This window comes from Xenopus tropicalis, chromosome 3 (genome assembly GCF_000004195.4).
Source record: "Xenopus tropicalis strain Nigerian chromosome 3, UCB_Xtro_10.0, whole genome shotgun sequence".
Classification (NCBI taxonomy): Eukaryota; Metazoa; Chordata; class Amphibia; order Anura; family Pipidae; genus Xenopus; species Xenopus tropicalis.
In genome coordinates, this window is record NC_030679.2 from 92,858,034 (window position 1) to 92,875,899 (window position 17,866).

At 39.7% G+C, this 17,866-nt stretch overlaps 1 protein-coding gene across 1 annotated transcript; it reads right to left on the reverse strand.

Moving 5' to 3' along the window:
• Window positions 1-335: 335 nt before the first annotated feature.
• ubl7 (ubiquitin like 7) lies at window positions 336-14,744 on the reverse strand (the record flags this gene model as incomplete). Its single annotated transcript, NM_001017123.2, is given in 11 exon segments — window positions 336-675; window positions 1,617-1,739; window positions 1,949-2,119; window positions 2,206-2,255; window positions 2,418-2,548; window positions 3,268-3,325; window positions 3,756-3,840; window positions 4,863-4,945; window positions 8,059-8,178; window positions 14,437-14,619; window positions 14,728-14,744. Coding segments are annotated over 10 exon segments (1,122 nt in total). The 3' UTR covers window positions 336-537.
• Window positions 14,745-17,866: the final 3,122 nt, after the last annotated feature.

A 17,866-nucleotide genomic window follows, 5' to 3' on the forward strand; every position in this document is an offset into this window, starting at 1 on the left:
TATATGTAATTTTTATTAGCTTTATATAAAATCTACAGTGTAGACAAGATTTTCTGCCAAATAAAATGTTAATTTGTTTTTTATTTTAATATTCAGGTTGCCATCACTGTTCATTGCAGATGCATTCTATGCAGCTCTAAAAGCAAGCACAGCATTGAACATGCTTGGAGGCAAATAGACTAACTAGCTGCCTAGTTACTGATGTTACTGCCTGCAGGTGTGATAACATCACAGAGAGGCAGTGAGCAGTTTAGCTGTTTCTCATCCTGTGTTTATACACGGGCTGAAGAGCAGCCATGTCTTCACTTCAAGCGATAAAAGAATTAATCAGCATATTTTTAGGAGGAATATAGTACATTTTTTTAATAGTGTTTACACGCAAATGAAAATTTAAATAAATAGGGTTAAAGCAGAAGATTAAAATCTGTCCAATTATAAAGAATGTGCAACATTCCTTCATGTTCTGAATGAGTCCAATGATTTGCAACAAAGATGAGAAATAGAATATGACAAGCTTAAAGATGGTATAAATCAGCACTAGAGAGCACCTCCTGCAAATATAAGTTCCAGGGCAGCCTGAATGTCCCCTCCAGTAGCTTGTAGAGCCCTAAGACTCAGTTCCTCATCACGGATTCCCATACCACGCAACTGCTGGAGCTGTGGCTGCCATTGATTCTTGAGAAAGAGAGGTGAGAAAATGGGAAATTCTTCTATGAAGAAACTATTATCACACAGGGGAAAGAGGGTGATTCTGTTTGGTTGCAATTACCATTAATGGGTCAGATTCTAGTGAATGCCCATGGCTAATAATGAATACTGACACCACAAAATTGCTCATAGAGACCATAAACCAATGCAGGCATTAAAAATGGTTTTCATTCATTAATTATTCCCACGCAAAATAAAAACATTTAAAACACAATATGTGTTTCAGTTATCAAGCACAGGTAGACATTTATTGTCTTAGGCACTAATTAAAAGAGTTACCTATAAATCCTTTTAAGGGCATTTACCATCCAAATATCTTCCCTTTAATGCACAGTATTTCTTTATTTTTATGCACTTGAAATTACAGCTAGTAAGTTTTCGGTTACTAAAATATACACCATTTTGATAAGATCACATTCTAAAAGCACTGAGCAGATATTTTACCCTTTCTAAGATTCCTTATCTCAGTTTATTAATCCAGTAAGGGCAATGGCACACACACTAATTTGGGATTTTTTTGTCTGAGCATTTAATAGATCCACTTTGGCATTAAGGCATTTGAAATCGCTTCCATTCACTTTAATGGCATTTGCATGGGAGTCTGTTTTGAGTAACAATCACCTGTGCCAAAAGCGCACCATGCAGGTGTGGACTATTGCTACTGAAGTACAGGCATTTTTTCCAGAATTGCTCTTGTTCTAAAAGGCTAAAATTTCTGCAATGATTCATATAGGATATCTAATCCCTGTGGCATAAATGCTGTGTTATAATAAGATAGTCAGAAACCATAATTAATGGCAAAACTGCCAATTTGTAAGAGAAAGGACCACTAACTCCAGGAAATACGAACTTTTACAGTGTTTATTAATCCTGGGATTTTTTATTTGGGTATTATGTCAAATTCTCACCTGCAGCGGAGTTTGGCTGGAGGCCTGTAGAGCATGCTGAAGAGCCTGGCTGAACAAGTCATTTGTGATTGGTGTTCCCGACTGCACACTGGTTGACATGGGGGATGTTCCTGAGGAGTGACCCTGTATGACATACAGCAGTTTATCTTGCAAAGTGCAGTTTTTACAATTTTAACCTAAAAACTTTACAGCTTATATAAGAGCATCCCTCATCAAGTTATTAAGAATATCAGAAAGGGACAGGTAAAAAAAAAAAAAAAAATGGTAAACACTTCACTGACAAGAATAAATGCATTGAGTATTTGTTACAAACAAGGTGGATGAAGACTGACCTGAGTTCCAGGAGTTGGGGTGTGAGAGCTACTTTCTGGGGTACTGGCAAGTGCGAGAGCTGTGGCTAGCTCACTCTGCGTGATAGGGCGGGGTCCAGCCGCTCCTGTGTACCCAAGGGAAGCTGGCCGTGGACCAGAAGTACTAGTGGATGGTACAGAGCGTGCCGCCTGCTAAAATAAGGAAGGGAGGTGGCATCATTTACAAATGAGCAGAAAAGAATAGATCAGTTTACTTTTGCACACAACATATTTGCTACCTGTGGAAAATCCTCCTCTTCATCTGAAAGACCATCAAACAGAAATCCACCTGATACAAAAAAAGAGTGCAAATCAAATAGTGTAGGCGTAAAAAACAATAGAAAAGCAAGGAGATTAAAATGAGGTAAATGAACAGAGGATGTTAACAAGATAAGTGCTGCAGTACCAGCAGGTTATATTAGAGACCTTGTAATTGATATAGTATTCTCACCTGGCATGTGGAGAGTGGCAGGAGGGACTGTGTGAGCAGAAGTATCTGGGGGTGGTAAGGCAGAGCCACCACTCACTGAATGTAGAATCAGTATAATTGCATTTACCAGGGCAGGATGGGATGAAACCAGCCTGAAAGGACAGAGATAACACACACACACACACACACACATATATATATATATACTATAGCAAAAAAGGGGAAAGTTGTGCTCAACCACTAAATTTTAAACCATTAGGCGGGGGTGCAATGAGGTTGTGACCACAAAATACATATAGACAACAACAAGAGATCCTCTGCACTCACCCATTATCAATATATATAGGACATTAGGACATTCTGTGCATTAAGCTACTAAGAAATGCCCTCCCCTTTAAACAAAACAGGGATTGTTTGTCCATACATTGCAATATACTTCAAGCTGGCCAACTACGTCAAAGTCATCCCATCTGGCCAGTCCTACACTGGGGGTTTTAACCTTGAAAGCAAGCAAGTTGCAGGTAAAACTTAGTCCCTTTGCTAAATGTATATTGAAGCAGTAGAATTCTTAATGAATCGCATAAGTCAGTGTAGGACTGGCCAGAAGGGATGACTTTGACGTAGTTTGCCAGCTTGAAGTATATTGCAATGTATGGACAAACAATCCCTGTTTTGTTTAAAGGGGAGGGACAGATATCCATTGCACAGGTTGTGATGCAGTTCTTGCGCTATGGATCTACACAGGTTCTAATAAATGGCCCAATGGCAGAGAATGTTGGTGGCCAAAAAAATCTGGTAATTTGGCTAGAGAATATTTACTTGTGTATGACCCGCTTACCAAGCTAAGCCAAACTTCTGAGGTCACACTTACGTGTCCAGCATGCTGGGATCGGTGAACACTGTGAAAAGGTCTTTATCTTGTAGAACTCCTGGTGACAAATAGATCTATTAAATGAGGTACTTCCTGTTTAGTCCCACATTTGTTACTTTGACCACACAGAACAATTTCTAGAGTAAAGACTAATTATTCTGCAGCCATACAAGTGGTTGGCAAAAATTATATGAATGCATATACTGCATCGCTTCCCCAGTACGGCCCCATTATGTTGACCACTGATGCATAATGGGTGCAGTTGGAGGTCATCAACAAATAAAGCTTTTTGGTTTTGGGTGATCAATCCAGATACAGTCACACACAGTTGATAACAATACATCAGTGTAGGGCCATGCTCAAGGAAAAATTGTTTAACAGTAGGTCAAAAAGTTGGCAATGATCAGTGCATGGCTTCAACTTCAATGCTCCACCTTACACCAATGCACATCCGTCAGCATCTTCTAGCTCCCCACTTAGTAACTTACCCATGGCAACAGGGTCAGCACTGAGGCCAGGTGTGGCCACAATTATCTGATCCAAGGATTCCCTGTTGCCAAGAAGCTTGAATACCTGCATAAAAGGATATATGAAGACAGAAGTAGCGTAAAGTGAAACAAATAGTTATAAGGGAACACAAAACTACTGGGCATATTTACCCAAAACTAATTTTTGTATAATGTCAATAAAACTGTAATCCTGATATACTCAAATATACAGTCATTCCAAATTTTTGGTGGTTTTAAAGTTATTTGTAAAGGTTATTGCTATTGAAAGCATGGTCTGGCTGTTCTCTGCACTACTGGATCCAACTCTTGGGAAAAATGTAGCATAAGCAGAAGTTCAATACTGGCCAGCACATCTTCAAGGCGTTTGTATGTTCTTGGGGTGTGGGTTTCCTCTGGGTACTGCAGTTTCCTCCCATACTTCAAAAGCATACAGGCAGGTTAATTGGCTTCTGACTAAATTGCCCATAGTATGTGCGAATGAGATAAGGACCTTAGATTGTAAGCTCCTCTGGGGCAGTGAATGATGAATAATCTCTGTGCCGCGAAAAAATGTTGGCACTAAATAATTAACAGGAAATAAATAATAAATGTTTCAAGAGTCAGAAACAGAGAATGGAAATTGCAATCACATTTACAAATAACATTAAGCAACTTATAGTGTCCAACTAATGGTACAAATTGAAGATTGTGAAAACGCAAATAAGAACCTTACTATTTCTGAGATGTAAAAACTCCCCCAAAAAATCATGCAACAATGAAGCAATAACAATTTATTTAAAAACAAAAAAAAAAACACTAGTTTGGTATATTTTGGCAAAGACAATAGTTACATGATCTGCAGAACAAACTCTCTTCTCACAGAAGCAGGCTTGAAGAAACAGCAGTGCAAACTTTCACTACTGCTTCTGTCCTATTTTAACAGCATAGTATTGGCTGTTAATGGCTGGCAATATAATTAAAACAATGCAAAGGAGCAAGGAAGAGACTGGCCACAAGCACTAGTGCTAGAAGATCAATCCCTTAATTCAAAGTCCATCTCCAGAAATTGGTTAACTCCGTTTACTGATCAGTGTAAAAGATACTCACGGCATCACGGTATGCGGAGCTTGTGTGCAGTGCTGTATGCAGAGCTCGAAATTCACGGCTGGCAGCAACTTTGTCTACTGGCTCTGGTGGTACATGGGGGATGGAAGAAGCAGATTAGACAGAAGTGCACTGAATACTGGCTCTTTATACATTATATCCAAAGACTATCACAACAGTAATAAGGACGTAATGCAACAGTATGGAGCAAAATACAAAGGGAACCATTCCGCTTATCCATTTCTTACAAAAGGTACAGCAAAACGAAGTGTAATGGAATTTACAATGTGTGGACACAAAAAACCATTTCCCCATATACAATAAGGCTGCTGTACTATTTGTATGAGGAGGTGTCAAAGAAGAAAACTACTGTCATTTCTTCTGAAGTTCTGAAAAGAAAAAACATCAAAATGCACATCTTTACATGTTCTTTGGTCCCCAGTATATGCAGATGCTACCTCTTGAAGGGCAAAATATTTTTATACATTTACAACTCTACAAACTTCATTTATCCTCTCACTGTCTTTGCATCCTGTTTATGCTAAAAGCATTTGCTATTTTATAAATGCAGTACCCCCAGATGGTTTGCCCTGTGTTCGTATTATGCAGATGGCAGATTTACAGCTACAATCTGCATAATCACATGCTTATGACTAATTTTCTGCTTCAAATAATTTTTTGGCAAAATAATTGGATTTTAATATTTTTAATGAGTATGTGAGTGTGGGCACTTTGTTATGACCCCAAACTTCCATTACTATGATGGATCCAAATGTCTTAAATTTAGAAGTCATTTCGTTTGAAAGCAAGCCAGTGAAGCATATTGCTTGTTATTCACATATTAATAAGCAGGATAATTTGCAGCATGGTTCTACATGACCAGAGCTGGTAATGGATTGTATAATGTTTCTGGCTGCTCAGTGAAGCCCACATATATATTTTAAATCCCTTTAAAATGATAAGATATAATCAGGGCTCTGTGTTTTCTGTAACATTCCACCACTGTTTAATTAAAATGTCTCTAAGGATAAAGAGGTCCCTGTAGTCAGCCTGTGGCAAGCTTACCCCTGTCTGGCCTAGACACTGCTCAAGCCCAGCAAATTCCTTATACCAGAACCAGACAGGGTAAACCTTCACCAGCTTGTCAAGTTATAAAATTACAAGCAGCTGGACAGGAAATTAGTACACATTTTGTCTTTGTACAATGTGATTTTGTGTAATATTGCACATTATTGATTCAATTTGTTAACAGTAAACTAAGTATTTTTACATCATTAGGAAATCTATCCGCAAAGAAAGGGAAAACAGGAAATAATAAAAAGCACTTAATAATGTAAAAATTTGATAATTAAGTAATATCACATATTACATAATTATTTGAAAGACTATATCTATATATATCTATATATATATATAGATTACCTTATATCTTGCTACAGGGCCAAGAAAAAATTATATATTATATATGATATATATATATATATTTATTATATAGCAATTGCCCATTTCATTCAGTTTCACTTGTAGCAGTTCCAGCAGTTACATGTTGCCCTCCAGTGGTAACCAAGTAGATCACATCAAAAGGCCAACAGACCTCCTACCCACATGCATTGTTCTATGAGCTATCACAGGTTCAGTGCTGGCCTAGAACAGACTAGCCTGGCTCCATGATGGCTTCATTAGCTTATATCTTGCTATAGGGCCAAGAATAAGTGTGTACAAATACACAGAGCATATGCTTTTGGGGCTGGGAAGGTACATCAATATAGAGGGTCCAGGTGAGAAATACTTATTACAGAATAACAAAAGAATGCAAGAGTCCAAGAACAAAAATATATACCCCATCTATTGTGTTAGCAAGCTACTAAATCCTAGGACATGTAAGTAACTGAAACCACTGCCGGTGTCAGGATTGTTTTAGTTTCTTGCACAATTAAACCAATAATAAACAATATCATCTAACAATATGATCTAATCATCTATTACTTTACCTGAAGCATTCTATTATGATCTTTTTTTTTTTGAGCCAGAGAATCGGTGTACTTTTAAGAAGGAACACTAGTTGCCAAAAACACTATTCACATATAAGTAGAACAGTAAAGTGAATTGGATAAAGCTGTTGAGGTGATATATTTATCTTTAACTATTAATATATTTAGCATTGTTCCACATCTTGCACTGGTGCATTAGACTTAAGGTGGCCATACACGGGCCGACTATAGCTGCCGATATCGGTCCCTTGGACCGATTCGGCAGCTAATCGGCCCGTGTATGGGGAGAGCAGAGCGGCCTGGCTGACCGAGATCTGGCCTGAAATTGGCCAGATCTCGATCGGCCAGGTTAGAAAATCTGGTCGGATCGGGGACCGCATCGGCTCGTTGATGCGGTCCCCGATCCGACTGCCCCATTGCCGCCCACATAATCCGATCGTTTGGCCCCAGGGCCAAACGATCGGATTATTTTTTTTTTAACCTAAATGCTCCCCGATATCGCCCACCCGTAGGTGGGGATATCGGGGGAAGATCCGCTCGCTTGGCGACATCGCCGAGCGAGCGGATCTGCTCGTGTATGGCCACCTTAAGGCATCTGGATTTGGGAATAAAATCAACTAGGCGGCAAAGAGCTATTACAAGGGAAAAACATTACAACTGCCCCACAGCTGTAAGCAGGGTACCACATGGATCAGTGCTACGCACAATTCTTTCAGTTTATCTAATAGTTCAGTTGTAGATATTATGGGAAGTATTGGGCCCATATTTGAAGGCAACGCCAGCTGTCCAGTTGTGAATGAGAAGCAGAGTGGATAAATGAAAATGGTCTTCAGGGAAATTAATAATTCATAAACATTTGCCCACATGCTGCATAGCTACATAGCAATCAACACAATCTTTAGCACACATTAATCAATTGCTGACTAGATACACAGCATGCATTTGTCAATTCTGCAATATGAATGCATGCCAACATTATCATTACCAACATACATACATACATACATACATACAGATGCCCATAATGCCTTACAGGTTCTGTGACTTACAGACCTTAAAAAAAAAAAAAGTATGCAAGGCATTGTGGGAATTGAAGTATTTGACCGGAAGAGACTTTTGCCACAGGAGAAAGGCAGAAAAGCCTCTGTAGGAAATAGAAATGGCTAGACCAATACTATTTCTAAATTGCAATAACATTTACATCTCACCAGGCCTGGGTGGAGGTTCTGGCCATGCTCTGCGCAAGATGTGTATTGTGCTTCCAGACTGGACTCCATAGAATTCAAGTGTCTGATCATCTTTAAGCCTGCGACCGCAGTGAATCAAATCTATAAAATTAAAATGGGAGAATGAATAAACAGGTTTCTTAAAAGACAATGTGAAACCACCCTCACCTAATAACGCAAACTGCTATGCTTGCAAATGTATTGTATCAAGGAAAACAAAAACAGTTTTGTTTTTTTAACTCTTTTACTGCCAAGCACGTATGGCATACGTGCTGGCAGTAAAAGGGCTTAAACGCCAACGACGTGTCTCATACGTCGTTGGCGTTTAAGCGCTGCCCTCTGCAGCGGCGGCATGTGCCGCCGCTGCAGAGGGCTTCTAACAATGACAGCCCCCCTGGGCAATGTGCCAGGGGGGCTGTCATCAGGGTCCTGCGAACCGATCGCTCGCAGGACCCTCCAGGAAGCAGCAGATGCGATCGCATCGCATCTGCTGCTTCCTGCTTCCTCCCTCTCCCCCAGCGCCGGCCCAAATGACGAAGGAGGCGATCGGTCTTCAGGAACAGGTAAGGACTTTTTTTTTTTATTGCATTTACACACTTTTACACACTTATACACACATTTACATACATTTATACACACTTACAGCACACATTTTAGCATTTTTTTTTTTTTATTTTTTTTTTCATTTTTCACACTTTTATACACTTATTTACACTCATATACACACTTACACACTATCACACAACTTTTACACATGTACACACATGTATACACAAACACTTTGGTTTTTTTTTGTTTTGCTTTTTTTTTTTTTTTTTTCATATTACCACTTTGTTTTTATTTTCTTTTACCTAAAAACTGTTTATTTTGACAGCGTAACTATTGGATCAGATATTCTGGCCACTAATTACACTGTCATGTAACTTATTTTGTTGTTTCACTGATTTGCACAATTTTTGTGGTTTTATCACATTTTATCCCTATATAAGTGTTCCTGATCTGTTTTTAGCGTAGCTTTGCCAGGTGTAACTTTGGTGTACAAAAATAACTTTACCTATTTTGAATTCATCAGAATGTGTACTTTCCAAAAATATATGGTTTTCTGGGGGTCACTGTATAGTTAGGGGGGGGTTACTGCACATAATACACTGACGGGGCTCTGTGTGCAAAAGCTGAGCTGGCAGGCGAGAAATCCTTATGCGCTATTTTCATTTAGGGTTCAGTACATACCGCAGACTTTGGTATATCTATGCATATTGGGCATCAAACTGTTCAGTAGGCCTCTGGTGTTCCTATTTGGGGTGACTTGCCTTTGTACGCAAGAAATTGTGTGAGATAAATGCGGCAAATTGCAACATTTTTAGGCGATTTTCTGAAATGTCATAAAAACCGATAACTTTAGGAAAGCTTTGCGGCTTGGTACTTTGGTGTAGAAAGGACTCTTTACCTTTGTTGGATTTGTCAGAATGTGTACTTTCCAAAAATATATGGTTTTGTGGGGGTCTCTGTATGGTTAGGGGAAGTTTTGGCACATAATACACTGACAGGGGGCTCTGTGTGCAAAAGCTGAGCTGGCAGGCGAGAAATCCTTATGCGCTATTTTCATTTTGGGTTCAGTACATACCGCAGACTTTGGTATATCTATGCATATTGGGCATCAAACTGTTCAGTAGACCTCCGGTGTTCCTTTTTGGGGTGATTTGTCTTTATCTGATCTTTATCAAGAAATTGTGAGAGATAAATGCGGCAAATTGCAACATTTTTATGCGATTTTCGAAAATGTCATATAAATCTGCAAACTTAGGAAAGCTTTACAGCTTGGTACTTTGTAGCAATAAGAAATATTTACCCATTATAGATTCGGGGGGATGTGTATTTTCCAAAAATATATGGCTTTCTGGGGTGAATGTACTTTTTTTGTAGCATTATCCCACATAAAGGATGTAAATGTGTTGATTTTGCAGGAGCTGAAATGATAGATCATATGGGGGTATGTTCCCATTGGGGCCCCTACATGCCACATACTTAGGTAAACCTATACATATTGGGCATCAAACTGTTCAGTGGACCCCTGGCGTTCAAATTTAGGGTGTTTTATCTTGGTACCTAACACTATGTGGGAGATAAGATGCTGCAAAGTGGAAGCTTTGAGGGGATTTTTGGAAATGTCATCAAAATTGCTAACTTTAGAAAAGCTGTGCGGCTTGGTACTTTGGAGTAGAAAGACATGGGTACCCATTTTAGATTCGGGGGAATGTGTACTTTCCAAAAATATATGACTTTCTGGGGTGAGCGTACTTTTTTGTAGCTTTATCCCACATATAATGATGTAAATGTGTTGATTTTGCATGAGCTGAAATGACAGAAATGACAGTATATATGGGGGTATGTTCACATTGGGGCCCCTACATGCCACATACTTAGGTAAACCTATACATATTGGGCATCAAACTGTTCAGTGGACCCCTGGCGTTCAAATTCAGGGTGTTTTATCTTGGTACCTAATGCTATGTGGGAGATAAGATGCTTCAAAATGGAAGCTTTGAGGGGATTTTTGGAAATGTCATCAAAATTGCTAACTTTAGAAAAGCTGTGCGGCTTGGTACTTTGGAGTAGAAAGACATGGGTACCCATTTTAGATTCGGGGGAATGTGTACTTTCCAAAAATATATGGCTTTCTGGGGTGAGCGTACTTTTTTGTAGCTTTATCTCACATATAATGATGTAAATGTGTTGATTTTGCAGGAGCTGAAATGACAGAAATGACAGTATATATGGGGGTATGTTCACATTCGGGCCCCTACATGCCACATACTTGGGTAAACCTATACATATTGGGCATCAAACTGTTCAGTGGACCCCTGGTGTTCAAATTCAGGGTGTTTTATCTTGGTACCTAATGCTATGTGGGAGATAAGATGCTGCAAAGTGGAAGCTTTGAGGGGATTTTTGGAAATGTCATCAAAATTGCTAACTTTAGAAAAGCTGTGCGGCTTGGTACTTTGGAGTAGAAAGACATGGGTACCCATTTTAGATTCGGGGGAATGTGTACTTTCCAAAAATATATGACTTTCTGGGGTGAGCGTACTTTTTTGTAGCTTTATCCCACATATAATGATGTAAATGTGTTGATTTTGCAGGAGCTGAAATGACAGAAATGACAGTATATATGGGGGTATGTTCACATTGGGGCCCCTACATGCCACATACTTAGGTAAACCTATACATATTGGGCATCAAACTGTTCAGTGGACCCCTGGTGTTCAAATTCAGGGTGTTTTATCTTGGTACCTAATGCTATGTGGGAGATAAGATGCTTCAAAGTGGAAGCTTTGAGGGGATTTTTGGAAATGTCATCAAAATTGCTAACTTTAGAAAAGCTGTGCGGCTTGGTACTTTGGAGTAGAAAGACATGGGTACCCATTTTAGATTCGGGGGAATGTGTACTTTCCAAAAATATATGACTTTCTGGGGTGAGCGTACTTTTTTGTAGCTTTATCCCACATATAATAATGTAAATGTGTTGATTTTGCAGGAGCTGAAATGACAGAAATGACAGTTCATATGGGGGTATGTTCACATTGGGGCCCCTACATGCCACATACTTAGGTAAACCTATACATATTGGGCATCAAACTGTTTAGTGGACCCCTGGCGTTCAAATTCAGGGTGTTTTATCTTGGTACCTAATGCTATGTGGGAGATAAGATGCTTCAAAGTGGAAGCTTTGAGGGGATTTTTGGAAATGTCATCAAAATTGCTAACTTTAGAAAAGCTGTGCGGCTTGGTACTTTGGAGTAGAAAGACATAGGTACCCATTTTAGATTCGGGGGAATGTGTACTTTCCAAAAATACATGACTTTCTGGGGTGAGCATACTTTTTACTAGCTTTATCCCACATATAATGATGTAAATGTGTTGATTTTGCAGAAGCTGAAATGACAGAAATGACAGTATATATGGGGGTATGTTCACATTCGGGCCCCTACATGCCACATACTTGGGTAAACCTATACATATTGGGCATCAAACTGTTCAGTGGACCCCTGGTGTTCAAATTCAGGGTGTTTTATCTTGGTACCTAATGCTATGTGGGAGATAAGATGCTTCAAATTGGAAGCTTTGAGGGGATTTTTGGAAATGTCATCAAAATTGCTAACTTTAGAAAAGCTGTGCGGCTTGGTACTTTGGAGTAGAAAGACATGGGTACCCATTTTAGATTCGGGGGAATGTGTACTTTCCAAAAATATATGATTTTCTGGGGTGAGCGTACTTTTTTGTAGCTTTATCCCACATATAATAATGTAAATGTGTTGATTTTGCAGGAGCTGAAATGACAGAAATGACAGTTCATATGGGGGTATGTTCACATTGGGGCCCCTACATGCCACATACTTAGGTAAACCTATACATATTGGGCATCAAACTGTTCAGTGGACCCCTGGCGTTCAAATTCAGGGTGTTTTATCTTGGTACCTAATGCTATGTGGGAGATAAGATGCTTCAAAGTGGAAGCTTTGAGGGGATTTTTGGAAATGTCATCAAAATTGCTAACTTTAGAAAAGCTGTGCGGCTTGGTACTTTGGAGTAGAAAGACATGGGTACCCATTTTAGATTCGGGGGGAATGTGTACTTTCCAAAAATATATGACTTTCTGGGGTGAGCGTACTTTTTACTAGCTTCATCCCACATATAATGATGTAAATGTGTTGATTTTGCAGAAGCTGAAATGACAGAAATGACAGTTCATATGGGGTATGTTCACATTGGGGCCCCTACATGCCACATACTTAGGTAAACCTATACATATTGGGCATCAAACTGTTCAGTGGACCCCAGGCATTCATATTTAGGGTGTTTTATTTGGTTACTTTATGACCTGTAGGAGATAAGATACTATAGACTAGAAGCTTTGAAGCGATTTTTAAAAAAAATCACAAATTTTGATAAAAACCAATAACTTTAGGAAAGCATTGCGACTTGATAGTTTGGAGTAGACAGACAGTTGTGCCTATTCTGTATTACCCAGAATCTGTTCTTTCCAAAAATGTACAATTTTCTGGGATAAACCTTCTGTTAGTGGAATTTTGGCCTTGAAATCCAAAGTATGCAGTTTTTTTGGAGCAGTGCTTTGGGAATTTGGTAGTGTACTGCTGGGAGTTTTTGACCTATACAAGTGAGAAATCTCCATAAAACTATATATATTTGGTATTGGCACGTTCAGGAGACATGGGACTTTCCAAATCAGTTGTATATTCGTGCATAAAATAATTTTTGTTTCTAGTATGTGTGATTATATTATGGAAAATTTGATTTTTTTTGCATTTTTAGACATTTAGAAGCCTATATCTTGTTACAGAATTGGAATTACACAAAAATTCTACCATATTTTGAAAGCTTAGGTTGTTCTGAAAAAAACGATATATTGTTTTCCTTGGTAAACTAAAAGTCCCCCCGAGGAAAGGCCCCTAAAGTGAAACAGTGCAAAATGTTCAAAAACTGTCTGGCAATACAAGTTCCGCTTTGACCAAAATGGCTGGCAGTAAAAGGGTTAAAGGACAAGGAAATATTACTGAGGGTGCCAATTTGTTATGCACCTCCTATTAGATATAATTGCTAACCTCGAGGATGGCGGCTTGGCGCTCAGAGGACACTTGACCCTGGACCACTGTGCTTTTTAGCAAGAAAAAGTGCTAGTCCGAGGTACCTGTTCTCTGAATGCCAAGCAGCCATCTTCAAGGACTTCCCAGGGAAACCCAGCAGCTGTCCAGAACCATTCACATGTGCTCTATAGTAACACAGGAAACTTTACTATACTGCAAATGTGAATAGACCTGGTAAGCTGCAAGGCATTCCTGGGACATCATTAAAAATGGTGTCATTTATAAAACAAGTACTGTTAGACAGTCCATTTTTCAGTATAGAGGAGTGCCGGACCAGGGTATAAAGGTTAATGGCATCCCTGAGTGGATAGCAATTGCTCTGTAAAGCTACAATTTTATTTTTAGCTGCTAAGGTAAATTGGACCACAGCAACCGGATATCTGCTAAAATCCCTAGCCAGGGAGCTGCTGAACAAAAAACTAAATACATCTAAAGAAAAGTCCATTTAAAGGTGATCTAGCCCTTTATAACAGATCATCATGTCTTCACCCCAGGCACCAAACTGTCCCCTGTGTGAGTTCAGACTTGATGCATGCATAGCAGGGAAGTTCTGTACTGTGCCTGAGACAAGTCTTAAATTTAAAGAATATAGACTTATAGAATATATAAATAGACTTTATTTAACCCCTAATCCCCTGAGCGAGAGCTAATGTATTATAGCAATGTGATGTGCAAGAATAATGAAAATCTTCCTCACCTATTAACTCAGGGTCAGGCAGGGACTCAGGCAGCATGGCCGTAATTAGCTGTTTTACCGCTGACACTTGATGGCCACATGACACCTGTCCCGGAAGGTGCACAATGGATTTAGGAGTCAATGGCTGGTCTGCCAGCTGAACACAGATGTGAAGTTCTGACATGACTGCAGTGGGATCTAAGTCTTTGGAGAAATGATAATTAATAAAAAAAAAAAAAAAAACACTGCGTTTTATGTACCAGAATAAAAATGCTTGCAATATCTTTTTACCGCATATAAAAAGGTAATTACTTCAGAGCTGCAGAAAGAAGCGCTCCGCTCCGTGATTAGGCTGAACTGAACGCTGGAAGGATCCTATTATTCTTCCACAGGAAGTGGTCATATCTGTGAGTGACAACAAGAACTGTGCAATAGCAGCTCATGTCCTGCCCCTATGTCTTTGCTCACAGCCTAAGTCCCGCCTATGTCACTTCCAGCCTGAATAAACTGTTTACGTGCTCAGTGTAATTTGCTGCACACTCTGGTGATAATTTGTGTGTATAGTGACAATAGTAGAACTACTGGTTTAACAAAGTATGCTGGTTCACAGGAAAGATGTGTAAATAACAATGCAGGAAATGACATTAAATAGCTGATTATGGGGACACAATAGAACTAGTTGCTAGCAAACACAATGCAGATTTTGTGCAGAAAACACACGTGTGCATTTTCTGCCTAAAATCCACTCCATCTGTGCACATTTACAGCCCTGTCAGTGTGTCAATATCCACAACCAATTTTTTTTTCTTAGCCTGAATCAGGCTAAGAGAAGCAGCAAATCACACTGTTTGCCCAGGGCCTTATAATCTGACAGCTCTGGCAAGAAGGAGAGTCACAGAGCAAGAGTCACACAGTTAAGGTGGGCACACATGTGGCAATTTTTGATCGATGGTCGCACAAAAGATTGTTCCAATCCGCCACTGACGTTCAGGGCTGAAACATCAGATATGGAGGTAGAAACAATAAGATTTTTACCTCCTTCTGCCGATTCAGCCCTGAAGGCAGATTTTGTTTAGGAGCCTTCTATGGCACCCGCTCAAAATCTTTTAACCCGCCCGATCGGCGAGTCGACCGATATTAGCAGCCTCCTGTGATATCGGTCGCCTCGCCGAGTTGCCTTACACACGCCGAATATAGTACGAAACGAGATTTCATACGATATTATCGGTGCGTGTACGGCCAGCTTTACAGTTCTGTAAGTTTGCTACTTTATCACTGCTGTTTCAGTACCAATGTGCTTGAGTTGGCAACACCCTTTGTAAATAGTGTGCCTGTTTGTTATTGTGTGCAGTATTTGTTGCATCACAGCCTCTAAATTTATATAATACGCATGGTCTTTAGTATTTGGTGTAGGCTGGGAATCAGGCACCCAGAAGTTAACAAGTGTTCTGTGTCAGCAGATCAGACACAAAAGAAGGAAAGGGCATAGAAAGTGTTAAAAAAGGCAATGGCACATCCAGGTAACGCACCATAAAGTCCAAAACGCAGCAATACAAGGGTTAATAAAAAATAAAGTCCAGCAATAGCAGGACAGAACTGTGAGGGTTAAATCAAGGTAAAACAGACAAGGTTAAAAACAGTAACAAGACAGGGAGCATCTATCATGGGTAGAGTGACAACATTGGGACATTATGAACTGGCACCAAGCATTGGCGTTAGCGGGCTTTAGCAGATTTGAATTTCATGCCAAAGGTGCACTGAGAGGAATTTCCCAGGGGTCCCTGGTGTCAAGTGTGTATGTGCCAGTTCTTGGTGCACTGGTGCTGGTGTCACAGAGCTGCACTGGCTTAGTGATGTCACCAAGTGATGGACTGGTGTCATCACTACAATCTGTGCCAGAATCTATTATCGTATAATGTAATTGAAGTTTTAGTGCTCACTGGCAGTCACTGCATAAATGTATGTTTTGGGTGCTAGTAGGGACAGAACTAGGGGTAGGCATAAGAGGCTCCTGCATAGGGCACACCGGGGGGGGGGGGGGAGTGGTCAGGTACCTCTTCTGCCTACTCCTGGAATTGGCTCTCTTGCCCCATGCAGCTGATGCTTATTACTGCACCCTCCTCCAGCCCCCCCCCATCACTGCACATGTGCAGGTGGCCAGCGAGGTGGCCAGCTGGGTTTCCTAGGGCACTTGCCCTGGGTTCTAGTATCCACTGCTCTTATCATATAATATCACAGTGATGTCATTATCCATTTCTTTTACTATATAATATGCTGGAGATGACTGACCGTGTACACCAGCTGTCTGTCAGATGCCTGGCAGTGCATGGGTCCACTGTGGGTCCAATCATTAATGGATATTTCATGTCCTTATGCAGTACAAATACATCTGGCATTTACTTCCTTTTTGTCTATGTAGTCCTTCCTGCTTGTTAAAATGTGCACTCTACCATTCAACAATAAAAATTATTCTACCCATTTAAGCAAAAAATAAAGCCACTACATTCTAAGTTCAAGGTCTTACTATATTAAAAATAATTGGGTTAATTAATGAGCAAAGCTGCACCAGAGCAGTCGTGTGTTTTTGCAGTTGTGAAAAAACAAAACATGGGTGGCATAAATGTAATACCTTTAAAGGAAAACTATACCCCCAAACAATGTAGGTCTCTTTAAAAACATATTGTATAAAACAGCTCATATGTAAAACCCTGCTTCATCTAAATAAACCATTTTCATAAAAAAATTATCTTTTAGTAGAATGTGCCATTAGGTACTCCTAAATAGAAAATTGTGAGTTTAAGTACTAAGGGCTGCCCCCTGGGATCATATGATTCATGAAGGGTACAAAGGGCACATATACATGTTAGGCCACATCAGTCTTTTACTCCTACACTACTTCCACACAGACAATCTCAAAATAGTGGCTCAAGGGAAAAGATTTTAAAAAGGCACTATTTACTGATTTCTATGTTCCATTTTGGTAATATACTTTAATAGGCCACTTAATACAATATAAACTATCTGCTGCTTAAGTATTCATTCTGAGAGTATAGTTTTCTTTTAAAGGGATACCAAGACATTCCTACGAAAATTCATAGAAATGTGCAATACAAAAGAGTTGTAGCATGAAAATCTGTATAGCCATAAAGTCTTCCCCAGCCCAGCGGTACCTGCTTATCATGAAGAGGACATAAAGAAGAGGAAGCCACACTGTTATCCTTGTGTCACCCGGGCTGGAGAAGGCACAAACCTTCCAAAGGCTAATTAGAAATGAATACAGTACTTCCTTCCGTGGAATTATCGTACCCTCTCCAGCCCAGCGTGACTGACACAACTACTGGGGTTGCTTTGGGGGACTTGTGCTAGCTAGATTTGCCGTAACTCCTAGTAATACTGACTGATTTTCATAGGAATGTACCTTTTCACCAGGATGAATGTAAACCTTCTTTGG